Source organism: Strigops habroptila, chromosome 1, assembly GCF_004027225.2.
Source record: "Strigops habroptila isolate Jane chromosome 1, bStrHab1.2.pri, whole genome shotgun sequence".
NCBI lineage: Eukaryota > Metazoa > Chordata > Aves > Psittaciformes > Psittacidae > Strigops > Strigops habroptila.
Window position 1 is genome coordinate 27,065,204 of NC_044277.2, and position 27,153 is coordinate 27,092,356.

Consider the following 27,153-nt stretch of genomic DNA (forward strand, 5'->3'; position numbering starts at 1 on the left):
TCTATTGCTAGATACCCCCAAGCTGTTACTTTAAAGAGCAGGTTCAAAAATGTAATTGGGCAGCAAGGTAGTTCCTAGCAGACACCCACTGCAATATTACACTAGATTTCAAAGTACTTCAAATCACTGGAGCAAGCACAAAGCTCCCAAATCTACAGAATTATTAAGCAGTCTGCATTTTGGAAAATCTGAAAGAAGAAGAAACTAGCCTATCACTGAGTTGTTAAATTAACATATTTATAAATCATCCTTTCTGCAAAGGATGATTGGTTTAGCTTCTGCTATTTTAACAAGTTATCTCCCCAAATCAGATCAACAGTTGGCTTCAGTTGAGCTGAGCTGGCAAGAAAGCTGGGAGGAGTGTGGGAGGCAACTCAATACTGGTAGAGTTCAGCAGGAGAAAGTAACAGCACTAATTCCAAAGTCTCTGCATTTAGAGGACTTCCCCTTTACATTTTCTTCAGTAAAGAGCCTTTCAAGTGCTGCATTTTAGATTAGCTATTATCAATAACTAATGACTAAGGGATATCAACCAAGTTATTCTACCGGTGAATTACTGGATAGTCCAGTGTGCATCAAACTGCTGACTTGCCCAAAGCAGAAACACTGCATGTACATTACTTTTGGTGCAATGTACAGCTAACTCAGTCAACCATTCCCTGACAGAATTTGCCAAGTTGTTGGATCCTACATCCCCTAGATATACAGTAATAAAACATTAACTATTTTTTTAGAAGATTTAGTTAAAATATACCCTTTTTTTTTTTTTTTTTTTTTTTTTTGCTATCATTATTAGAACCTGGTTTCTTCTGACAGTTTGGGGGGGGTTTCTAACTAAAAAAGCTATTTTTCTGCCTAACTATGGAATCTTGGGCAGAATCTTTACAATACTGTTGAAGAAACCCCACTTGCTTTTGGATTCTGTTGCAATTTTCTGTAAGCATCAGAAAAATGAAGCCTTTTTTCAGCTTTCCTTCCCCCTCATCTCCCTAAACAGAGCTCTCAGGTATGCATATCTAAAATGTGAGCCTGGTTTAGCTGGAATTCTACTACCACTCTGGGGTGGAATTTAAAGTGTGGATTCACCATCTTCTTGTACTAATGAAAAAAAATTTCAACGCAAATTAGATAAAAAAAGACCTGGTTTTAATTGTATTAAAACCAATTAAAATTAGAAGTTACATAGAATACAAAAATCTCTAATGTACTAAAAGGAAGTTCTTGCTTCTTTCATTAATCAGTGGTTCCTACTGCTCACTAAGCAGCTAAATTATGAGGGAAAAATATTCACCCTATTAGCGATTTCAGAGAAGGAAAACATGAAAAATTACATAGATGGCTTTTCCGAAAGCTTAGACTTTTCTTTTACCAAGTCTAAAACAGATCTTCTAGCAAATTAATTATTAGTTTGCCACAAAACACTGTATTTCATCACTTCCGGTTTTACTTAATTTCTAGTAACTCATACTCTAATGTTTGTTTCAAAATTATTATATCACCTCATTACTTTTAAACTGCTCTCGACAGCACAGATATCTCTAAAAGAGACAAGACATCAACTGAAAGCCAGTTGTAATTACATGTGTAGTTAGTAGTCTGGTTGCCATTATGATATATAGATTAGTAATAACAACTCTACTCAAAATATCCTTCATGATAACTTACATTTTCTATTGTGTATTTCCAAAGCTTGTCTCAAGTCTACAGTGGCTCTTCCTAATAAAGCATCTGCTTTTAAAGTGTGATGGCTCCACACTCTAAATTCCAGCGTAGTCTGTGGAGTCACATTCCTGCATATAAAATACATTTTTTTAAAAAAATATATACAGGTTTTAAAGTATTTGTTCTTGTTATTAGGAGTATTTGACCTTAATTCACTTGCTTATATTTACTGTAGTTCTTGATACTAATCAACTGAAACAAGGTTTTGTACTGCAAGGGGATACTTTTAACTAAGAACTGCAAACACTGAGATATTTACATTTAAGATCAAACTTAAAGTGCATTACTATAACATAAGGAATTTGAGGAGCATCAGAATAACCTACACTAAAGCTCAAGTCTCAGTTATATAAAACACATCTTACTCTATTTACAAAAGACGTATTATCGTTACTTCTCACTATTCCAGAATTCTAACTAAAAACTCACATAATTAAATGTGGAGAAAAAAGGTGGCAAATATAATTGTCTGTCACTAGAAAAATACTAAATATTTGTTTTAAAAAAAGAAAAAGCAAACAATCAGCTTCTTGCAAGCAGGAAGAACCTACTTAATAGCTGTCAGCTTGCCCTGAAAGTGTTGGTAAAACATTATTTGTGAATCCACAAATATATATAAAATCTTAATGCATACTCACAGAAATCAGAGGGGAAAAATCAAATGATGAAGCTAAAGCAAAAATTGGAAGGAAGCAGAAACATAACAGACTCAATCACAGTAATATTATGATAACTTTTGGCAGTGATCTCTCCCCTGCTCAAGAAGGAAAACTGGAACCTATGCTAGGTCCTGACAAATAAGTTTTGTAGCACAGGGTCTAGCACTGCGAGAGTACTCCTGACTGTGAAAAATGGAGTGGAATGGCTGTACTGCAAAAAGTCAAAGGCCACATATCCATCAGTACTGGATACAGAAAGTTATATTGACATTGATGAAAATAATACTAAAAAAATCCCCACCCTTTCAACAACAAGGGTAGCTTTATAGTCATTTGTACATGCTGGACAATGTGAATCGCTTTAGCTAAAACCCATGAGCAGACATATTTTCGCATTTTGAATAAGCTGCCTTCTAATGGTAGTCTTACTAAATTACTAACTTGACAAAGAAAAAAAAAAAAAACCCATACACATGGAGAACATATTGATGGTATATATAAGAGTAAGATCCTAATACTGATGATGTAATGAGTCTGTTTGGCTATACTGTGTATGCCAAATTACCTCATTTTATCAGCTCACCAAATTCTCCCAAATCAAACCTGCCTCCTCAACAGGAACTCTGGATTCTGTGAATATACTGATAGCTCTGTACATGTGCTAGTAATAACTGCTGGAAATCATTGTCAGGTCCAAGACTACACTATTCTCTTGCAATACTGCAAAGGGTTAATAAGCTCCACTAAATCTAAAAAAATGAGAAATGTGACACAGGAATACCCTAACTGCTTCAGCCCAGGTCTGCAGTTAATAAGTGCTCCCAAGCAAACAGTTCCCAAAGCTAGATATATTGTATCACTCCCCACTCTCCAGCACTGTCAAGTTACAGGAACCTGGCATAGTTCCTACTGCTAACAAAGCTGCATTTTGCACAGACAGGTCAGATGCTGTAAAATGTACTGGTCCGTGTACAATGCCACTTGACAGTAGCTATGCTGCTTCCAGACCCAAATCTGAAGGAGTACAAGCTTGCTAGTATAATAATGTACTCTTGCCAATTGTACAGTGCAAGATTGCCAGTTCTTCAGAGAGTCATATTCAGGTATATCAACACCTGTAGCACAGTTAAAACAAAATTAAACCACAAGAAGATTAAAAAAGTCAAATATTGGGATAAGTTGCAAGGTCACCTGGCAGTAAACTGTTTCTGTGTGTGTCCCCCTTCATTAGGAAATTTAAAGGACAAACTGACCTTCCTCTTAACTACTACTTATCCAGCTGAGATTTTTTTTGTTTTCCTTTTAAAGTTGAGAACGACATTGTTACAATTAGTATCATCCCCTAGAGATGAATCTTAAACTTGAATGGTCCATAGCAACTGTACGCAAGGAACACTGTACAAAAAATATTCTCAAAACACTGCAAGAATTGAGAAAAAAAAAATCATTTGAGATAAATATCATCTTATGTCTGCATTTAGCCATCAACAGCCAGAAATAAAACTATGTAGGCAGCCAAGCTTAGTAAATATTTTCCTGCAATGCCTGCCTAATAAACAGTATTAAACAACCAAAAAAATCTACTTACACTGTCAGCTGCTCATCCCATTTTGGATTTGAAGAACTACTTGATTTTGCTGTTTTCTTAATTTCTCCATCTGCACTTAATTCCGTATAGAAAGTTGTTCCAAACCAATTCTTTCTCCGTTTCAGTTTGGCACTAGAAACTAATAAAATACATTGCTTTATCTGTAACAGCATATTGTTACTGAAAAACAGAACATGCGCTGCCTACACAATGAATGAAACACAGCACGGCAATGTTATTCCTCACCTTTTCTACTTCTACTGAACATAAAGAGATCAATGCTAAAATGTTAGCTTTTATTTCCAAAAGCTACTTTGTCAGATAGCTGAAACAAAGTGTGACATATTCTCTTCACCACATACTGGCACAATGGGTTAGAGGGACAGCACAACTATTTTAGGGATAAACACTGAAAATCACATGGGTTCTTTTGTTTATTTTCTCATTGTTCTTCTTACTTAACTGAAAAATACCAAAGTATGATACATCTGAGAGATTATCAGCCCTTTTTTTTATTATTATTATATGTAGTTATCGAAGCATACACAGTTCATGCCTATTCCAGTATGTCCCTGTACAGCAAAGCCTGTATACAGAGCTTCATTTCCTTGCCTATACTACCCGCATGCTTAACTTGTGGTTTAACGTATCAGTTTGTTAAAAGTAAGAAATCAAATCTCAAATTTCCCCTATTTAAACAGCTTTTCAGATGAACTTAAAAGTTTCAGCTAAATATTTAACAATTAAGAAACAGCAAATGACCAAAGAAGCTATTTTTTTAACTCCGAATCACTGGTGAGGTCCTCAGGGCTCCTGAACATAAATCTGCTCTCCTGCTTCCTCACCCAGCTGAGGAAGTCACTATAAAAAAAAAAACCTAACTGCAGCCTAACTGCCCACATTTTGTATCTGCTATTTCAGGCAGAAATCTTCAGAAGACCGTACTGATGGACACACAGCTGTACCTACCTGCTGGCTATGCCTTCCCTCTCATTCCTCCCATAATTCAGTGTGATCCCCTTTCCTTTCAATTTCAAACTAATGCAAAGCTGAGTATTTTCAGCCACTTAGAATTAATGCTTAAGTGTTACTTTTCTGTATGGTATTTGCTAATTCAAAAGTAAGTGGAAGTTAACTAAATTGTCTGAAAGGGAGACAAAAAAGTTCTGTCACGTATTTCTGGATTACAGTATTCTGAGATATATATACTAGAGATGTATATACAAGTCAATGGGACACAACCAGACAAGATTCTAAGGGCATTAGCCATGGACTTTAATTTCAACTCAAAGGTGTATGCTAAACTCTCTCACATTTGAAAAGCCCAGTCTAAGTCACGTGTTATGTGTCATAAAAGGGAACTGCAGCCTCGATAATGAAGAGTAAACATAGAAGACTAAAAACATAATTCCACGTGTCATATTTTTTCATCTGAAATCATGATATATATTTTTAAGCTTCAACAACCTCTACTTCTTACACATTTATTTCCTCCATATTTTGCTTTCTAAAAAGCAACTGCAATATTTGTTAAAATATAGGTATTTAGTCATAGTATTCAAGCTTCCTTTTACTTTCCCCTCTTTTATCTGATTATGTTTTAAGTCATTAAGTTTTGAGTCCCCAAACCCAAAAGCAGACCATTATAATTTTTTGGTTAGGACTTCTTTTAAAAAAAATTAGGAGTAAGTGGCAAATACTAGCAAAAGGCTTCAAAAAGAACGATCAAGACGAGATACCTTGCCAAGTATATCTGAAAAATACTGATGGCAAAACTTGTTGGCAACACTTATTGACAACATGCTGTAACTGTCCAAACTTGAACAAGTCACCACTTCGTATTGTACCCATTTCCTTGTCTACAAAATGAATATATGCTACTTGCTGCCTTTACAAAAGTGCTTTTTAAGTATAATTCTTGAAACACATGTCTAGATTCTTCAGCAGTCTAAACTAGTCTGAGCATAAACTAGCATAGCTCACCAATACTAGAGTCCCACACTCCGCTGCCTCTCACTTCTTTCTCTGTACTGCCACCGGTATTCCTCTGATCTTGCAATAAAGCCTGGTTAAAGAACTAAACCTTCAGAAAGCTAATCTTAAAAATTGTAGAGATTTCTTCCCACTTCAATCCTTGAACTCCTGAAGTCAAAAGAAGGTCCAGTGCCAGAAAAGTAGACCACTTACTTAAGAAGCAGTACAGTAGAGGATATCAAAATGATGATTTCTGCCTGCATACACAGATCTGAAGTTACGGGTCATTTGTGTAACTCAGTTTGCTACAGTTATATATATTCGATCTACAGGTGGCTCCATCTATGCTATTAGTTACTGCCAGTTATGGTGATTGATCATGTGATCAAGTTACGTGATCCTAACACAAGGTTAATCAGTTTTAAGGTTCTTCTCTTATCTAATTCAATAAAATAACCATTTTGGGGACTCTCCAACAGTGTATTTTTTCCTCAGATAACCTGACCATCTTTGGACCACCCAGCATGATGTACGTTGAGATGCAGCTTTTTTTAAGACATGGTGTCTTAATCATGTTTTTTTCCAATTTTTGTTCAAGACAGCTTTAAATATATTCTCAGTCATGCATTCATTCTTACTTCAGGGTTCCCAGATTTCTCAGGATTCCTGAAAAGTTCAAGTTATTCATCAATGGTAAAATGACACTTTTATACAGACATACATGCCCATACATCTATACGTATATATATTTATACACAATATCTAACTACTTGCTGGTAACATTTTCACTTTTAACTACATAATTAGCTATCAAACTTATTCACCTAGATGCATTTTACTTATCTTTGGACTACAACAAGTCTTTGTTGCGCCCTGCCAGCCCACAGAAAGAGCAGCTAAGACTGACGCTGATGGTCACATCCCAAACCAGTCCTTATCCATAAGTAGCAAAATGCAGAACCTATTAGGCCTTTTCAACACCTATTGAAAAAAGTGTCCCCAGCACAACCAGAAGCTTCCAGAATTGCTTGTAGCCCACTGCAGCTTCCTTCCAGCAGATTCTGGGATGGCTGAATTCTGCCTTAAACTATGACAGCCAGCACAGCAAAAAGAAAAAACAGTCATAAGATGCAACATAGTCAATTCCAATTGGATGGAAGGAAAAACATTTTCACAGTGATGTGGTTTATCACCAGAACAAGCTGCCCAGGAAAGCTGGTAATCTACAGTCATTGAGATACTTAAAATTCAACTGGACAATACCCTGATCAACCTGATCCAACTTCAAAGGTCATCCTGCCTCCAGCAGAAGAGTGGACTAGGAAATCCCCAAAGGTCCCTTCCAACTTAAATCATTCCATCTATCTGTATAATCCAACCTGCTGAGGATAATACAGCATACCTATATTATTCTTAACAGTTGTTTACTTGATATGTAATCAAAGACCTTAATCTTTTGAAAAGTTGGCAGATTTTGTGATCTCCTCCAGTTCTTCTACAGTTTCACTATAACATTGCACTCATTTTCAGCTTGGGGTTCACATTGTAGTGAATCTTTTTGTAGTGAATCGCCCATCTTTTTTGTAGAATTTCAATTATGTGTGTTCCCTCTATAGAATTTGTGCCATTAATTATTTGTTCCCACACAAAATTCCTTATGTTTGCCCCTACTGCTGTATGGAATCTCTTTTTTTTTCTAATAATTTGAAGAGATCATTAAAACCAGTCATCCAACTCACTGTATAACCTCTACTTAGCTTCAATTCATATAGTTATGTTCTTAACTGTAACATTCAAATTATTAAGATATTAAGTATACTAATCCATTTTTACACTAATTTCAAAGATTCCTTTTTTAGAATACATATGCTTTCCTGTAAAAATCGCCATGGTACAAATCATTACTTGCCTGTTACTTGCATCTGTAATCTTCCATTATGATTGTTACTTGTATCAGATCTTGGTGAGGATGTGGCCATGTCAGAGGTTTAGGCTTTAGCCTGAAATAAAAAAAAAAAAAAAAAAAAAAAAAAAGGCACACAAGTAGCTTATTAAAAAGCACTTATCTCTGCATGCCGGTTACAACTGTTAAATAAAATGCTCAACTAATCAGCGAGTTCCCAAATGTTACTTAGGTATAGCAGAATGCATTATTTCATAACACCAGTTCAAAAAAACAATTACTTGGGAAATTTTTTCCCATGCTACCTTTGAAGATGCCAAGACACTTCAGTAATGCATAAATTTACATAGTTTAGAACAACTGTGGAAGGCAAGAAAAAAATTCAGCTGTGATATATCAACATTCCTATCTCGAGAAGGTATGCTTATGGTCTGATTTCAGATGAGCTAAGCACCAACAGCTTCAAATGAGCAAAACATCTGAAAGGTGTACATGCTTGAAAATCAAGCTGTCCTCAAAAAGATACACTCAAGCGATAATGCAAGTGATTCAGACAATAAACATTTGAATTCTATCCTTGGATTTGCAACCAGCTTTCTATACCAGTGCTGTCCACCCACAAATCACTTCCCTCATCTACTGAGACAGTAAGCACTTTACAAGGACCACCCCATCTTCTTATTCAGCAACTAAAATAGTATGATCTGATCTTAGTTAGGGCACTCCAACACCTGAAGCGCACGCAGACAGCATCACTCCATCCTCTTGAATCACTATGCCTGAAACAAAGCTGGAAGTCACATATCCTCTGTTTCTACCAAGCAACTATTTTTCATGGGAAAAGAATATGTACATTTAAAATACATTTTCCATGATATGGATGAACTTCCACATATTTATTTTCTGGTACCAATAATAATATGGGAGCAGTTGTCACCAAACCTTTTTCATTGTGCAACTCTATCAGTAAAAAGTTTTTGAACACACATCCCTAAAATTTGTATATTTATTTATAAATTATGTATAGGTACTACTGTATGAATGCATTCTATATATTATAAAACATAAAAATAGATAATAGAAAGATGAGAAAAAGATTAAATAAACAGTATTTTTAAATAGTATTCATTCCTAATGATACATAAAACTTCTTTGCTCTCATAAAAATACTTTTTTGTGATAGCCATGTGATTGAATATGCTTCATCATGTTTTAAAACATTGGCTTAACACTTTGTACTGCAGTGATCTGAATGTCTAGTTCTAAATTCAGTTTATTTCAATAGTTGGGTTTAATGCCATCATAGCTAGAAAAGTCAATTTACAAAGATACATACATCCAAATCAAAGTGCATCAATCATGATGCTCATTTTTCATTCCCATCCACTAACAGTACAAAGGTTTTTCTTGAAATTTGGCCAGTAAATCTCCATCTTCCCTGTTGTCAGTCAGTTGTTAATGCAAACTAATGGAAGGTGTTGCATTTTTATATTCTTATCAAATGGGTATAAATGGCCCTGAAATTCTTTATTTGGAAGATTTTTAAATGGGGGAAGAAATTCTGTTTCCAAGTTTAAGTGTACAGATAGGAGTTTTTATAGATGACACACATCTTTTCTGGCAACAAATCCACACAATGATCGAACCATTTCCAAACATTCATTTTCAAAATGCTCTCTCCATAGCAAGAGTTTCTTGCAAAAAGCAGTCGTCATCTTGCTTGCTAAAACATCACCTTTACCTTGAAGGAACATGTTAAGTGTCTATTTTTTTTTTTTAGTATCTGTTAGTCAGCATAGTGCTAACAGCCATTTGTCATCACAGAGCAGGTCAGCAAATTCAGAACACTTGTCTTTTTGTGAAAGAAAAATGTGTAATTAATCTTTAAGTTTTACAACTCATCTAAGCACTATGCCATGACAATCAGCAAACCTCTGCATAGTACAAAAGATATTCCTAGTCACTCCTCACGTCATTACAAGTTATTGTAAAGGTTCTACTATTTAAAAGTCTTGCCTTCATACAGTTAACCACAATGATGACATCCTGCAGCACACTTCATGCACTTCTGGCTCCAATTTCCTTGTTGCTCGCCTATGCGCGATGCAGTGAATGAACTCCATGCACGGTACCCTCCTTGCAACCTTACCCCAGAATCCTTTTTGCTTTAGGAGCAAAAAGAGCCACTCCATCAGTGGTTACATTTGCAGTTTTTCCATTTAAAAAAAATGCTGTTAAAGAAGTCATTTACTGTTAAGAATGTTTCCTTCAGTACATCTTTCTTTAGTGACTTAGTTTTCTGTGTATTTCATTATGGACACAGAATCTAGCAACTACCATAAGCTGAGCCATGTCAAACAACTCTACTTTCATCCAGTTGTATAGCACGTCTCTCACACTGTGTAATTTTTTCTAATATTTGCTTATTCAAATCTTTGGCAGTGTTTTTCAGTCATCTTCCAACAGGATCTGCTGACAAAGGAATGCATTTTAGTTTCTCATCATATTGTTTTCCATGTGTTATTTCAGACATTTTTACTGCAGCAGGAAGATCAACTCTTTCCCCAGCCATACATGGCTTCTAAGTCTTTTGCTATTCAGAAACCTCAAAAGAGGCTTTTAAAGATCTATCATTAAATTGAGTGAAATCCTATAAAGTACTGGCCTGAGTATCGCATAATCTTAAACATTGCTGAAAAAATTGTAGAGGTTTGTCCTCATATTCTGGATGCTTAGTTCTTCAATGCCTTGCTAATTGCAATGGCTTCATACCATCATTAGCTGATATTTCAAGGTACAATATTCTCTTAGGGTGAGGTTCACCATTAATGACAGCGGATGTACACCCACATTTTAAATAGCCTTCTTAATAAATCCGAATGTTTTTGGCCAACATCTTTGTCAGATCTAATTGCCATTGTTTTTACCTCATAATGCAACTGACCAGCAGCACATACTAGGAGTGGGAGAAGCATCAGCTCTGCAATATTCTTATTGTCCACTTGTGCTCACATTATTAACTTCAATCCATGCTCTCTTTGCAGAATTTTTTTTAAGCCCACTTGCACATTTTGTGAGTGTTAGTTTAGTTGAAACTAGATAATATAATCCATAAATCCACATCACTGGGCACATGTAAACTGCATACACTGCAATACACTGAAAGTGAACAAACAAGGGAAGGTGCATGCTGTGCAATACTAATCTGCCCTCAGGACACCTGTGTCACCTACATGACACAGGACCATATCACATACGGACCAAGTGAGGGCGCCAGTGTCAATACGTATATTACAAAAAAATCCACTTTGGATACCACTGATACGGAAGACGTCAAAGGAGCAACACATGTAATCCGTTCTGTGACAAGTAAACTCAAATTCTTCACAAGTAACCAAGATCTGCAATCTAGTTCTAATCATACATTTAAAATCAAGCTTAGGCATAGTTTGGTAACTGACAAATTCTTTTCACTGATTTTTTTCCTCCTATGGTTCAACCTGCATAGATCCAAAATGCTAGGGCTTTGGTTGAGTTTTATTTGGTTGGTTGGTTGGCTGGGTTTTATGGGTGTTTTTAAGTCTACTTGTAGCATGCACAAAGCAAAATAAACATAGCAATAAAGAAATAAACTGTGTCAAAGTCCTCAGGTAGACAGTTCATGGCCTAATCTCCTGAGACTTCAGGTTTCAGGTGCTGATTTATCTGCAAGGCACACCACCCGCCCTAACCTGAGTTTCTGGCTCTGCTTGCTACTAAGCTGCTAACTGCATTTGGCAAACACATGTTTGCCAATCTCCTCATAACAGGGAAGTGAGAATTCACTACACACAGCTTGGCATCTTTCCTCTTGCAGTTAAAAAACAACCATGATGCCTGGGAGAAATTATTACAATGCCAAGGAGATCCCAACAGAGGATGGGGATGAAACAAAGTTAGGCTCAGGGTTGGCTGTTTCTACAATAACTACATGACCGTATCCCATGTCAACAGTGTCCCAGTGTTCTGGTTTTGCCCCTGTAAAATGAACATCCTTCCGTAATGTAAGTCTATCTTATACTCTTGCCAATATGGTACATGTAGGTACATTTACACAGCAATGATTACAGTTCCAAAGTTTTAGTATGTTGTAAACAAAATACTGCATTAACATGTATGTCAAATGCTACTTGGGGAAAAAAAAAAACAACCAACAAATTAAAATAAATGGAAGTACAAAAAAAAGCATTTAAAGCTTTTTAAATAAACATAGCTTTTTATCAACAATGCATGAAGAAACCGTTATGTCATATTTTATATTCAAAAGGGCTTTCTGGACAAAGCAAACTTGTTGAACTGACCAATTCTGGTCTCATCATGTTCCAAAGATTCGAAACCTACAGCTCCCCCATCCTTTTTGAACTGATTAGGAATTAAGAACTGGTTAAGAACTAAGGGGGAAGGAAACATCACATTTTCTTCAAATCAAAAGAAGAAAACTAATCAATTGGGATTTCTAGTAACTTCTTTTCCAGAAATACATAAAAAACATTATTTTAGGCTTCAGTCATCACTTACTTTCATCACTAACTAGCCTAACTCAGCTGCTGACATTTTTAAATGAAGTTAACAGGTTATTGTCTGATCAGCTCTGATGCAGGTTGGTTCTCCTGGGAGAAGAGAGAGCCTGCTCACATCATGATGTTTGAAATTTTTATTCAAGATCCAAGTGCTACCCTTATCACACTATTGAAAAAAAAAAACAAAGTTTTCACTGCCTGGTACATACTAGGTCACATTCACTCCCAGTCAAAGTTGTCTGTCTTTCAGGTAAACAAAGCCCTCAGGAAGAAAAGCTGGCCAAGTTACATTGTACAAGATGAAGGATCTTATCTAAAGGTTTGAACACCTATTAGTCCCTGAAGGCTGGCCTGGACATATGACAAATAGTGCTGCACAACCAAAGAAGAGAAGTATAACCCAGTATTCAGCTCCTCAGCCTTCGACAGGAGAATTTTCACCATGATGCAGCCATGGGAGGGAAGAGAGGGATGGGACATGGAACAATAACCCTATTTATCACATGAACTGTTTGCAGTAGTGGTACAAACACTATTAGCGACATTGTATAAGGTACTAGTACTGATTGTCATATTCAAGAAAAGGCCATGAAGAGCACTACTGGGAGAATAAAGACAATGAAAGCACAGCCTAAAAATAAAAAGTCTGGAATTAAAACTACTCATTGTCTATAAATATACCAGGAACATGTAGAAAATAAAAATAAAGGCTACTGAATTCAAAGAAAAGCGTTGACATAAATGTTTCCAAAAATCCCAGGTTTTTGAGGGGCAAGGTTGCAGCAGAGAGAACAATCAAGCGCATACTGTATGAAACTAAGCAAAGACAGTAAGTCACATAGCAGAAGGACTGAGAGACTTCTGCTAGGATGGGATTACACCATCACTCTCTTGCCTCCATAGAGGTAAAAATTTTCATACGCTGAGAAAGATTTAAAAGAAGTTCTACAACTTGAAATTCTCAAATTCAAATACTGAAAGCCTGGAAGTTTCAAGGACTACCAGCCTCCCATCTTTATGAGCCAAAAGAAGCTATATCTCCACGGCCAAAACTAACAAAAGTTTCAACTAGTAAGTTGTCTGATTTTGGTGAAGGAAGGGATGGGATGGCAACTACACAAAGCGTACGACTGTGTACAAAGTGGACGATTAAGAAGTTTTCACAAAATAACATCAAAAGCAAAATTCCAGTACTTTCTTGATTTAACTTGCGAGAAAGCCTGCATGAGAAAGAAAAACAGGTGGTAAAGAAGAACTGAAAGATGAATCTTTTTAAAAATAAACAATTTTCAGAAGTTTTATTTCAAATAATGCAACCCCCTTACAGCTTCCTGAAATCTCTGGTCATTTTTCCAATACCTTTAGCAGTTTTGCAACAATTGGCCTTTTTACATTAACGGAAAAGCCAATGCATAAAAGCACAAGATAAAACCAAATATAGGTGTTACTATGTGGCAGTAAAACTGATCATTTAAAAAAATATTGTTAAAAGCACCAATTTTACTTCTCGTCACAAAAGGGAAACACACGATGGCAGTACTCTTAGGACAGGATTGTAGTAAGTCCATCATTTGCCAAGCAACAGATTATTTTCTGTCGCACCTACTCCTGGTTTTAGACTTTAGTCAAACAAATACTGATGGACTGAAATGCAGGTCTCCAGCTCCAGGAAAAAATAAAAGAAAAAAAAAGATCCCATTTATTAAAAAGAAAAACTAGCAACTTTAAACTATTTAACAGAATAGTTAGCTACTTATCGAGATGATACAGTTCGTGAAGATCCCTTTATCATTACCTCTACTTACTAATGGTTTCTCCAATTCCTTGGATATTAGTTAGTTTAAAAAATATACATATGTTTAAAAAAAAAAATCCAACTGTATTCCATCAGACTTGCAAGTATTACCTACACAAACAGATCTGGGAAACTTAAAAGGACAGTAATATATGCAGTTCAAAACACTTGTACCTGTATGACATATTCTATGCTAATAATGAACACTGGAAACGTTAAGTCAATGGTCCAATGAAAGTGCTCTTAGCACCAAACACTCATCCCACAAATGAGACATTCACTATGTATAGTCCCAAATCACAAAATCACAAAATGGTTGAGGTCAGAAGAGACGTGGTCCAACCCCCCTATCAAGCAAGGCCACCTCAAGGCAGTTGCCCAGGATAACGTCCAGACAGCTGTTCAATATGTCCTAGGACAGAGACTCTGCAATCTGCCTAAATACCCTTTGTGTATTTATACACACTGATCAGGTGCCCCCAAGTCTTCTCCAGGCTGAAGCGCCCCAAATCTCAGCCCTTCCTCAGAGGGGGTGCTCCAGGGCTTTAATCATCTCCAGCATTCTTTGCTGAACTTTCTCCAGTATGTCCATATCTCTTTCATACTGAGAAGCCCAGCACTGGGCACATAACTTCAGATGTGGCCACAACAGCGCTGAATAAAGGGGCAGGATCACCTCCCTCAACCTGCTGGTAATTCTCCGTCTAATGCAGCCCAGGATACCATTTGCCATCTTTGCCCCCTGGGCACACTGCTGCCTCATGTTCAACCCGGTGTCCACCAGGACTCTCAGGTCCTTTTCCGACAACAGAATGTTTTGCATCTTCCTGTCAAAACTGAAAAGTACTAACAAAACCATCTTCAACTGACAACACCACTCAGTCCTTTACCTAGGAGTAGCTTACAAGCATTCCCAAAACAACAACAACAAAAAAAATTAATTACTTGCAGCTGAGAGGACTGAAAAAGGACCCAAAAACGTGAATTAGCAAATCCAACTTCAATAAAACAAAGGAGAACAAAGCTATGAGAAAGTCCTCATACTTTCTATTATCCTCATTCTTTCTGTTATCATCTACACGCTTTCTGAAGTGAATCTTCAGACCAGACAAAACAGTAAGGGACACAGTAGTATTTCATTTCTCTGAATGCATTGCACATACTGACAGGTATAGACAAACCAGTGGCTTCCTTAGGACATGCTTTGACATTAATAGAATTTCAGCTTGAGCAGTCTCCTCCTCAGGGTCTACAAGGCCTTGTCAGCAAGGAAAGGCATTAGGTCTTCCTACAAATTAACAGCTTCCCCAGAGATACTTCAACATCTATTTTGTTACGAAGTTCCAAGTTGCTAACCCTACAGCGCACCTACATAGAGCTGAACTGGAAAGCAAACTGTCGTTCTTCTTAAACCACAGAACATCCTGAGATGGAAGAGACCCACAAGGATCATCGAGTCCAACTTCTGACTCCACACAGAGCAACCTAAAAGTTAAACAATGTATACAAGAGCACTGTCAACACTCCCTGAACTGGAAGTGTTCAGTCAGTTCCCAGAGCTATGACATCATTGGTATTACTGAGACATGGCGAAATGAGTCCCATAACTGAAGTGCTGGGATAGAGCTACAGGCTGTTCAGGAGGGATAGACAGGGCAGGTGCACTGGAGGTATCACACTATGCATGAGGGAGAGGCTTGACTACGGCCCTTACAATTCATGATGATGTGGTTGAGAGCCTCTGGGTGAGGATTAGGGGGATGGAAAACAAAGGAGATTGCATAATGAGTGTCTACCACCGATACTCCACCCAGCACATAAGCACTGAGGAGTTATTCTATAGGCAATTAGGAGAAATCCATGAATGAGTAGCCCTTCTACTTATAAGAGATTTCAACATCCCAAATATCAATATACCATAGTGCTGTGATGAGCAAGTCTGGGAAATGCTTGAAGTTTGTGAAAGATAGCTTCTTGTCGCAAGTAGCCAGCTAGGAAAGATGTTGCTAGATTTGTTATTTACAAATATAAGGACTTATGGGAGATGTGACTGTAGGCAGTTGTCTTGGCCACAGTGATAACAAAATGTTTAAAATTTTCAGTGTAATGAGAAAAAAGGACAGCAGAGTTGATAGCCTGGACTTCAGGAGAACAAACTTTATACTATTCAGGGAACTATTTAGCAGAGTGACCTGGGAATCTACTTTTGAGGGCTTAAGAGTCCACAAGTGCTGGTCAGCCTTTAAGAACCACCTTTTAGAAGCACAGGAGCAGGCAATTCCAGTGTGTCGTACATCAAGCAAGCAGGGCAGAAGACCAGCCTAGTTGAACAGGGAACTCCTCATGAAACTAAAGAGGGAAAAAAAAATATGATCTCTAGGAGCAAAGTTAGGCTTTGAAGGAAGATTACAAAGCCATGGATTGTTTACAAGTTGACACAAAAAGCCAAAGTTCAATTAGAGCTGAAACTGGCCAGTGTTGTGTCAGATAACAAGGGCTTTTTCCAAGTATGTTAATAGCAAGAGGAGGTCTAAAAAACAAACACAAAAAAAAACCAAACCAAACAACATTGGACATACTTGTTGAAGACGGTCACCTGACTAACAGGGATGAAGAAAAAACAGACACATTCAGTGCTGCCTTTTTTTTTTTTTTGCCTCAGTCTTTAATGTTACTGGTAGACCTTGGGCTGCCTGGTCCCCCAGGTCAGAGGACTAAGAGTGTAGGAACAGTGACTTTCCATCTGTGGATACTGAAATTTTAAGAGACCAGCTGTAGCAGCTGAATGTTCACAAGTCCATGGGGCCCAATGGGATTCATCCCCAAGTTCTGAAGGAGCTAGTGGATGTTATGGTAGGACCCTTCTCAATCAGCTACCAAAGGTCTTAGGAGTCTGGGGAGGTCCCTGCTGACTGGAAGCTAGCCAACATTATTCCAATCTACAAAAAGGGCATGAGGGAATACCAAGGAAACTACAGGCCTCTTAGTTCCTGGAAAAATTATGGAGAAGATCATACCGGGTACTAATGAAAGGCATTTAAAGAATAATGCGGGTTCACAAAAGGAAAGTCCTGTTTAAATATTTTGACAACCTTCTACGACAAGGTCATCCACATAGTGGATACAGGGAAAGTGATGAATGTAGTTCTTCTAGATTTCAGTAAGGCTTTTATTACTGTCCCTCACAGCATCCTTCTGGACAAGTTGTCCAACTGTGGGATAAGCAGGTTCACAATGCACCGGGTGAAGAACTGGCTGAAGGGTGGGGCAAAAAGTTTTGTAGTGAATGAGCCTACGTCTGATTGACAACCAATCACCAGCAGTGTTCCTCAGGGCTCAATTCTAGGGCCAGTTCTGTTCAATATATTTACCAATGATCTGGATGCCAGAGTTAAATGCACCATTAGCAACTTTGCTGACTGGGAAGTGGAGAGGGAAGTGCTGATCTCTTCTCCCTGGTATCCAGTCATAGCACATGCAGGAATCATAGAATGGTTAGGGTTGGAAAGGACCTTAAGATCATCAGGGAAAAGTATTTTCACCTTCGTTTTGATATTCAGCTGAACATTCATATCCACCAGAATAAAGTAAGACGCTAGCTACACACACTCAGCCTCTCCGAGTTGCCTTGGATAATCCTAACAACTGGTATAAATTATTTTTATCAGACTGGCATCAAGAGCAATATAAAGTAATATACCAAGATACATCTTTAAAATATGGGCAGATTTTAGTATAACTACACTGCAAACAGAAAATCTTATCATAGTTACATGTAGGCACTTCCATATTAAATTTTAACTCTATAGGTAACACAACAATATGGAAAAGTATGGGCTTCAGAACACGCATGCAGCCTGAGCACATACCAAGAGCGCCCAGATAGCTTATAAAAATCCACTCACAAGAATTCATGCCTGCCACCACCACCTTACTGGTCACCACAGCCATGACTAGCATGAGCACATCCCTACTGCAGTCACAACAAAATTAACAAACCAACAAATTCTGAAGGAACATAAACCAACATTAAAGACGTTAATGAAGAGTGCTACTGTTTCTATTAGGCCCTACCCCTTGTTTCTGTGGGGATATGAAGAGACCATGACTAAGCAATACTAATAATAGAAAATAAATTAATACTGCCCCACAAAATAGTCTCCCAATTGTTCTGGGAAGTCAGCAGAAAGTGACAACTCGAAGGAGGAGAAACCTACTCAGCATTACAGGCCAACATGGCAGAAAGGGTCATTGCACATTTTTCATCAGTAAGACATTTGATGTGGGCTACCTCTGCTCAGTAACTGTATCTCAAAAAATAGCTCAAAGAGGTATAAGTAGAATTCACTGCACGTTCTCACTCTTTTCTCTGAATATTTGCTTTTTTTAAATGTGCTATACAAGCCTCTTTCCAGCTGTCAATCTCAGCAGTGTTAAAACACTAAAACATGTCTGTCCTGATTCCAGTCACAGACTGCACTAATCTTACCTATTTCTACCTGACAGCACTCACCCAAGCATTGTCACTTATTTTTCAAAATAGCCCTTCAGTCTCTACAGTGCTAGAGAATTCAACCTGATCCCTAGTAAGGCTCCCAGGTGATAAATAATTCTCACTTCTCAGAGTTGTCTGCTTCTGCTAAATGTTTTCCAATATAATCTGATTCCAAAATTTAACTACACAAAAATGACAACTTGAGAACATGAAAATGAACAACAGGCAAATCCTACCAGAGCCCAAAGCCTGACTTTTCAAGGGTCAATACTGGACAACATCAATATATTGCATATTAAGTCAATGCTACAAAGAAATCAGTGGGCTACAAGAAAAATACTCAAATATTGTAGTAAAAGAGTGTTTGAAATATTAGTTATTTTCATTGTAGACTGAGTTCATGAGAAATGCAGAAACTCCGATTAGGGTCAGTGCCCTTTCTGGTGAAACGCTAAAGACTAAATTATGTAACTTAAAATCATTAATAGCTAATTCTTGAGAACAACTGAGTGACTACAAAAACTGCACACCAGTCATCCAACTCTCCACTGAAAGAAGTCGATTTTCAAAATTATTCCCTTATTCATGTTGGGTTTTGAGGGACTTTTGAAGGTAGGTATTAGACACAGAAGAAAGACAAACAAGCGAAAAGCATCTCCAGCACCCTTTACCCACATAATGTACATTTGCATGACACTGTCAATGCACAGGCCTTCCTGCCTGAAGAGTATTAAGAATCCTTAGTCATTCTTTAAGTCTTCCACATAAATCGGTCACCCTTGCTGTCCTCCTTTGTAACTTCTCCAGTTATACTGTACACCTTTTGAGACAAGGTGAAAAGTGGAAAAGATGAAAAACGCACAAAGCATTCCTTCAAGATAGGAATGCACCACGGATATAAATAGTAGCATGATGAGGTGGTCTGTTTTATTCTTTATTCCTACATCTTCTACAGCAATCTTTGAAACCAGCAGCTTTTAAGCTGGGGGGATGCCAATAAACATCTGAAAAATCTTCTTACCTCCCCTCCTTTAACAGGAAGGGATTGAAACAGGAACATAAGCCTGAAATGTATGTCTCAACTAATACAGGTTTATTTAATCTAATTTTAGTTTCTTATGGCCTTTCAAGATTTGAAACTGAAGCAACCAGCATAGTAAGTTTACTCAAAACAGACAAGAACACCAACCAACTCTGAAAGCAAGCTGGCCTTGGGAGGGAAAAAAAAAAAAAAAAAAAAGAAAATTCCAAGAGAGGCTGTAATAGCAGTCTAACTTGCTCATAGCAAGTATTTAAAGATGCAGTTAGTTTATTCACTGAAGTGCTATCTGTATAATCTTTTTTATTAAAACACCTATTACTTAACAATGGATTTTCTCCTTGTCTCTATAACAATCTATTCCTTATTTTGAATCAGCTATTAGCCTATCCCAACTGAATCTTGTAAGAACTAGGTCTTAAGAGACTAGCCTATTCAACTTCTCAAAGTGTGCTCTCACATCTCCTTGCTTAGTTGTATGACAGGGGGTTAAAAGCACAGGCTGAAATTTATTCGTATTCTATTCAAGGTTCTATTGGCCTCTGCTGGAAGCCTCTCTTCCTTCACTTCTTTTTATGCTAAAAATAAACAGTATTTTTCATTTTACTTGCACAAGAGCAGTACTATTCCCATAGCTTTCCCCTCAATCAGTTTATTGGAATTTTTTTTCTGATCAAAAATGGAATACAAAGAAACACAACAATCTGTTTGTAAAAGAGATAAAGCTAGGAGGTCTCCACAGAGTTCCAGAACCACTTACCATAAAATAGTAAAATTTAGCAGTTTTCAAATATGCTTATGTAATTAATACAAAAATAGTATGCAAGATAGTATATGTTATATTCTTAAAGCATTTCAACATTTACTTTTTATTCCATTCCTAATGGGACATTTTCATAAAGCAATTCATAATTATATCGGGTTCTTATTAACAAACACTTAAATTACTCCCCATCTTAACAAATAGTTCTAGCTACTCCTTCCAATATGCATTAGGTCTCCTATATTAACACAAAAATGTACCTATCACCAAATATTAAAATAGCCCCTGTTACGTCTCTGAAGTTTCCACTTCCACTACTCAAATATTTCACCACTTACGGATTTTGCCAGTTCATTAGCAGCAGTCTTTTCGTCATCTTACAAACTAAGACTCCAACTAGTTTTCTTCCTCACAGCTATTCCCTTAACAATGCAGCTTTACTCACCATCTCGTGACATCGCTTTGTCAGCAACCTCTCACAAGACATTCAGCCAAGGATTTATTTTATTTTAAAATACCACACAAATACCAGCCTTCTACCAGATTTTCAGTACTAATTGAGTTTTTTCCCGTCCTTGTAACTTGCTTCCAGAAGCCAAAATACACTTTTTTTTATTTAAACCCCAAATCTTTCCAGCTACCTCAGTAAGACAGTGATAATTTTTTAAAAAGATAACACTGCGAGAAGGTAGCTGGAAGTGGAACATAAAGTGTGGCAAGAATGAAGGAATAAAAGGAATTGAAATTTAAGAAAGAGCAGCTTCCACACTTCTAGCCTGAGGGACAGAGAAAAGGGAAGCTGGGCAATCCTCTTGCTCTTCATCTTCTATTTAGTTTTTCTTTTTTATTGCTTTTTGACTGTTATGTTTATACACAGGTACTTTTAATGTCACTGTGTATACTAGAAAATGCAAGAGAGCTAATTCCAACATACCAGTTAGTAAAAACAAGATCAGTTTTTAAGACGAATGTTCAGCAGCCTTAGCTTATGCTTACAAACAACAATAAAAAAACTTACTGAATTTCTGAAGAACTAGCGGAGCACTGTGTTTCAAAACTGGACATGTGCTCTTTTTTTCTTTCATTTCTGATGACCAAGTAGATTGTGCAATTTTACAGATTATGAACTTTATCTTTCCTGTTTGCATTTCCCTATTCCAAAACTTCAACTCCTTGGATTTGATTTATACTGAGAAATCACTTGCTACCTTGAAATGTCACACAGTCCAAAGTTCTCTCCTATTTTTCACCCACCTATGTGAGGAACAGATAAAACGTTTCATTTCTTTCTTTTTCAGGACTCTCGCTAATCTCCTGCTCCACTTACATGCTTGCAGCAAAAAATCTTGGTTAGAAACCCCTGAAACTAGAAATATATGCAGAGTACCTCTAAGTATTTTTGTCTGTACTCACAGCACAGACAAGAGCTCTCTTCTGCCCACTTCAGGCTGCAAGGTGAAGATACTTGAAAGTGTGAAACAATTATTTTGCTGTTTATTTTTAAAATGTGACATCCTCTTCTAGTCTTGTTTAAATTGTTTTCTTCCACCTCCACATGATTTTCAGCAAGATAAGTCTAAAATCCTAGTATTAAAAAGCAGATGGGAGTAATTCTGTGCTGTCAGAACTACTTGAGAAGGTCAGTTACTAACATGTATTTGTATTCTCGGTGCCATTTACACATCAGACAAATCAAGAGAATGTCCTACTGTATTTTCAATAACAGATATTTATGTTTGAAATAATTATTCTGACGTGATTTGAGACACTGAAATATTCCTTGCATTAGGCATCTGAGGCTGAATTTCACTACAAGAGAAAAGAGTATGTGCCTTACTAGTTACATCCCTCCAAGTTAACATCCTCAACAGTGAGGATGTTAAGAAGCCTTCGGCTTTTAAACTGGTTACATTTAAGTATGCTCAGACCCTAGAGTCACTTAAAGCAGAACATAAGCATCTCTAACATGTTGCAGCAATAAGAAAAATGGTGATTTATTAAAGAAGTTTCAAACGCCCAAGAATGTAATCTGCCTTGTTAAACACATGCTTCCTCCAATTTTTGTTAAAAGACTTAATTTCAGTTGAAAGCCATTATAAAGTAGCACAACCAGCTAAGTAAATTTCAGTTTATTCTTCAAAGTCAGTAGAAATTATAAGTTAAATCCAAATCCATATTCTCTTTAAATAGGATTTTGAAAGTGCTTTTTTTGACAATACTGAATTATCAAACTGTACATTAGATCACAAATGTATGCCATCTCAACACTAACTGAGAGGAGAGGGAATTAAAAAAAAAAATCATGTTTGCCATCTATCTGCTGTTACAGAACCACAGCAGTATACACTCATGCAAACCTTCAACGACTAATTGCTTCATACTACGTAGCACATGTAGTAGTTACTAAAACCTACACATAACACAAGCATAAACATTCCCCTGACATACTTTCCCAGAAACGCTAAGGAATTAAAAATAAAAAAATAAATAAATCCAAAACACATAGTGCTCTCCCAGGTAAACAATTCTGACATACTATAACCACTCTGACTGCTGATGGCTGCCCTGGAATATCTCATGTTCCTCTGTAAAGCAACACTACCAACACTACATTTGCAAATCTGAGCTAAACTTAAGTATGCTTCTGGTTAAACTATTAGGTCCTCAAACACAGCAAAAACATATGCCAAGAAGTAGTAATTAGAACTTTTCACTTAAAGAAAGCAATTAAAAACAAAAACTCCCTTTTTAAAGGTACTGTAGCAATTTTTAGGAAAACCCATGTCACGTCACTGTTCTACAAGTCTTTGGAATGGCTCTTCTGGACACTCCAACTCCTGCTGATGAGGAAGAAGAGATTTCTCTCTACAGCCATATCGTTTTCCTTCAAAATCTCTGATACTTCCAATGGTCCTTATCTATGATTCTTTTATGTCACTGTAAGAGGACTTCAGGAGACCATGATAAATCTGCGCTAACAGCTACAGAGAAAGTGCCCTACTGATGCAATGAAAACAAACTCTAAATAAGGACCTGAATGTAACCAACTCCTATTGTCTGCACTTATACACAGACCAAAGCAATACAGAATCACAGAATCATAGAACAGTTTGGATATCCCTGTACATTGCTTAACTCAGAATTCAAAGGAGAGCTCAGCAGTTCCGGTTTACAAGTTTCATAAAGTCAGCAAGAATGACAGGATTATGGTTAATTTGACACCACCACGGAAACTGGGGAACCCTTCCCCAGTTTACACACTTTCACACAGGAAGGCACACTAGAGCAGCTTTTCTACCGAGTTGCATGCAATTGATGCAGAGCTAGAAAGCCTTTTTTTTGTTTTGTTTTAATTAAGATGAATGTTACACTGTGCAGAAGCAGGTAAGAGCAATACTAACCTAGCTTACAAGACATGGTATTTTTATCAGGAACTTCACTCCTTCTCTTCAGCCTTCATGAAAAAAGTTGTCTTAAAGTTAAAAGTAACTTTCAAGAATCACTTAATCATAGCTTGAAGCAAGCACTTTTGTCTATCACTCCATCCATACCCTCTCCAAGACTTCTCACTTCATTATCTGCCTTTCACCCAACTAAATTCTACGATCAACCTGGGGTTTTGGGGGCATGTTTTTTTTAGGCTAACAATAAGTGTTTGAGGGCATGAACAGTAGCCATTTCCCATAAACGTGGCTTAGGTCATGATTTTATTTTTTTTTTTAATTATAGTAATCTTAGTTTTCAAACCTAGTGTTTTAATGGCATATGAATACTGAAGCATGAAGAAACTGCATGCAATACCAACTTCCTGTTATAGATCTTTACCCCAGACTCTTCTTTGTATCCAAAAAATTAGGAGAAATCTATTTCTCCACACACATTCTTCTAAGAGGAAAAAAACCAGAAAACCCACAACCAAAAAAACCCACAACCAAAAATACACAGGAAAGTGGGTAGAAATTCCAACTTATCAAAATTTCCAAATTCATATGGAAAGATAAGAAGGAATAGGAAAAGCAATAGGACTAGCACACATTCCTCCTCCTTCCAAAGGTTCCACAGACTCAGGAAAAAGGGTTGGCTCTGAGCTCTGTCAGTATTCCCATGATTTAAGCATTTGTAGACAGGTGATTATTTAAACTTTATTGCCAACCCTTTAACAAAACACCCAGGCTGAGTTACAATGCTTTGTTAACAGATGTTTAGCAACAAATGTAAGTTACTTTTCCAACAAAAATAATCCATATCCTTTTGGTAACCAGGTGTCCCAGGCTAAGAGACTAAATCAGTCCCAAATATGTAAAAGTGCCTTCATGTTTTCAACAATAATTATGTCTTTAAGGGAATTATTCTACAGTACAATTGGGAAAAGACTACTGATAGTAGTAAGTTACTCGACCTAGAAGCATTTATAGGATCAGACCTTCAAAATATAGCTCAAAAATACCCACCAAAAAGGTGACAAAAGGATCCTAATCCCACATTTTCAGAAGCAACATTAGCTGAAAGTATTTCTAGTTGCCCCATTTGAAAGCATCTCTGTCAAAAGTCCAGATAAATTGCATTTTTACAATGGTAAATTTTTTTCTCAAATGGATGAAAAATCCTTCAATTTTTTCTATGTAAAGTTTCTTTAACCTTTATGAGTATTAAAATCAATAAGAATAATTTAGTTTATACCTTGACCAACACAGACTCAGATAAGACACCATATAAAATTAAAAAAAAAAAAAAGTCACTCAAGTTAGTGAAGCATATCACAGCCCACCAATAATCCACTTATTTCTGTATCACAAAGAGATTAAACCAGAATAAGAATTTTAAGGGGAGACTCTTATTACTACTAAAGCCAGATTGTTTTTCATGTGTATGACCATACACATAACCCAGCCATCAGCAGTCAGTGACAGAATCACCTAGTAAGCCAGTGCTATTAAACCTGCATAACCTGGGTATTTTTAATGCAAAATATTCCAGTGACTTTCTATATGACACGGGTGCCATATGAAAACAGGACTGAACTATGAAAACCTCTTTTTATAGTTTCACCCAAACATTGAAGAGCTCCCATTAAAATTATTAGATAGTGTTAAGTCCTTTTCTCTCTTTGATGTACAGTTTAAACATTTATAGATCTGAAAGCACAGCTAGATCACCCTAGTTAAACTGGGATGAGAACTGGTATTGTTCCAAAAACAAGACAACTACAAATAAAACCAAGTAAATAAACACTTACACAGAGTTGTAACATTTTGCCACAACATAAACAAAGATAAGTGACATAAAAAGGTCTTCTGAGGTTTTGAATTCACACAGTCTGCTCAGCAAAGCATACATTAAGAGGACCCAGAGAGACTAGCAGACATATATAACTGGAGCAGTAGCCATAACGACTTTCCACCCTGCTATCCCCTCTCCTCTTGAGGGGAGGCACACTCACGTACTGTGAGGGGTGACAGCAGCTCATTGTGAAGGGGAAACAGCTCTTCACTTCCTCCCTCCCTCCCTAGCTTCACCAAAGGAGGGTGAATTGAACCGTAACAATATCCTTCTCCTCTGCTTTCACCCCAGAGATAAACAAGGGCCGGCCGTGGAACTGCCCGACTCCCACCCCTAATACCTCTCGCAATCCACTCCGCGCTGACACAGGTCAGGACTCAGCCCTCAGCCACCCTCACTGGAAAGGCCCCAGACAGGAATAAACAAGGTTATTCGCCGACACTGGACACCAGCCACACTCCCCTCTACTTCCCCCCCCCCCCCCCCCATACCTCCACACGCTCCCCACAGCCAGGTGTGAGCCAGGCCCTCCGCCCCGTCCAGACAGGAGCAAGGGTGGGATACGGCAAGGAAGCGCAGCAATCCTCCAGCTGCCAAACGGGGGCATCGAAAGGGGAGAAGCAACAGCCCCCACCCCCCTCCAGCAGGGCCCGGGGAGGGCGACGAGTTGAAGTACCGGAAAGCACAGACCGAGACCTTACCACAGCTCCCTTCGCCATTTTAGCCCCACGCCCATTGCCCCCCTCCCGCCCGTCGGTGACAGGGGCAGCCCGCACCCAGCCGGAGACCACCCCGCCAGCCCCGCTCCCCCGCGGCCGAACGGCGGCGAAGGAGAGCGAGAATAAACGGCAGCCGCTTTTCTCCTCAGGCCGGCCGGGTTCTGCCGGGCCAGACCGCAAAGCGAAGCGGCTGCGGCACAGCCTGTTTTGTTTCCTTACCGTGGCTCGCAGCCTCACAGCTGCTGCCGTCTCCTTCTCCTTCCTCCCACCTTTTTCTTCTTTTTCTCCTCCTCCTCCCCGCCGCCGTCGCGGCGGCTCCTCACCCCTCCGCGCCGCGCTCCGCCGCCGCGCAGAATGATGCCATCTCACAGCGGCATCGGCAGCTCCCGCACGACAGCCCCCCTCCCGCCGCGGCCGCCCCTCCTGCTCCCGCCGCTGCTCCCGCCGCCGCTGCGCGCCCCCAACGGCCGAGCCAGCCTCGTGCGCGCGCCTCGGGCACGGAGAGCAGGAACTTGTGGAGGAGCCGGAGCTGGAGCCGCCGCCACCCGGGCGGGAGGGCCCAGCCGGAGCGAAGCAGTGCGCAGCGGCGGTGGGAGGGGAGAAGCAAGCCCGAGCCGAGGCTCTTCAAAGGGGACAGGGCTGATTCCTAACGCCTGC

General features: G+C 38.3%; 1 protein-coding gene across 6 annotated transcripts in view; it reads right to left on the bottom strand.

Moving 5' to 3' along the window:
• The window catches only part of WWP1 (WW domain containing E3 ubiquitin protein ligase 1), a 55,622-nt gene extending 28,711 nt beyond the window's left edge, over positions 1 to 26,911 (bottom strand). For 3 of the 6 annotated variants that reach the window (XM_030508199.1, XM_030508184.1, XM_030508219.1), the window contains exons 1-4: positions 26,716 to 26,911; positions 7,853 to 7,943; positions 3,970 to 4,108; positions 1,666 to 1,790 (exon numbers count right to left, since the gene is read on the bottom strand). In XM_030508199.1, the coding sequence (XP_030364059.1) occupies positions 1,666 to 1,790; positions 3,970 to 4,108; positions 7,853 to 7,922 (334 nt within the window). In that variant the 5' untranslated portion in view covers positions 7,923 to 7,943; positions 26,716 to 26,911. Of the gene's footprint in view, positions 1 to 1,665; positions 1,791 to 3,969; positions 4,150 to 7,206; positions 7,316 to 7,852; positions 7,944 to 21,884; positions 23,406 to 26,715 lie in introns of those variants that run through there. The other 3 variants (XM_030508192.1, XM_030508209.1, XM_030508229.1) reach the window with 3 other exon arrangements.
• Between the last annotated feature and the right edge of the window lie 242 nt (positions 26,912 to 27,153).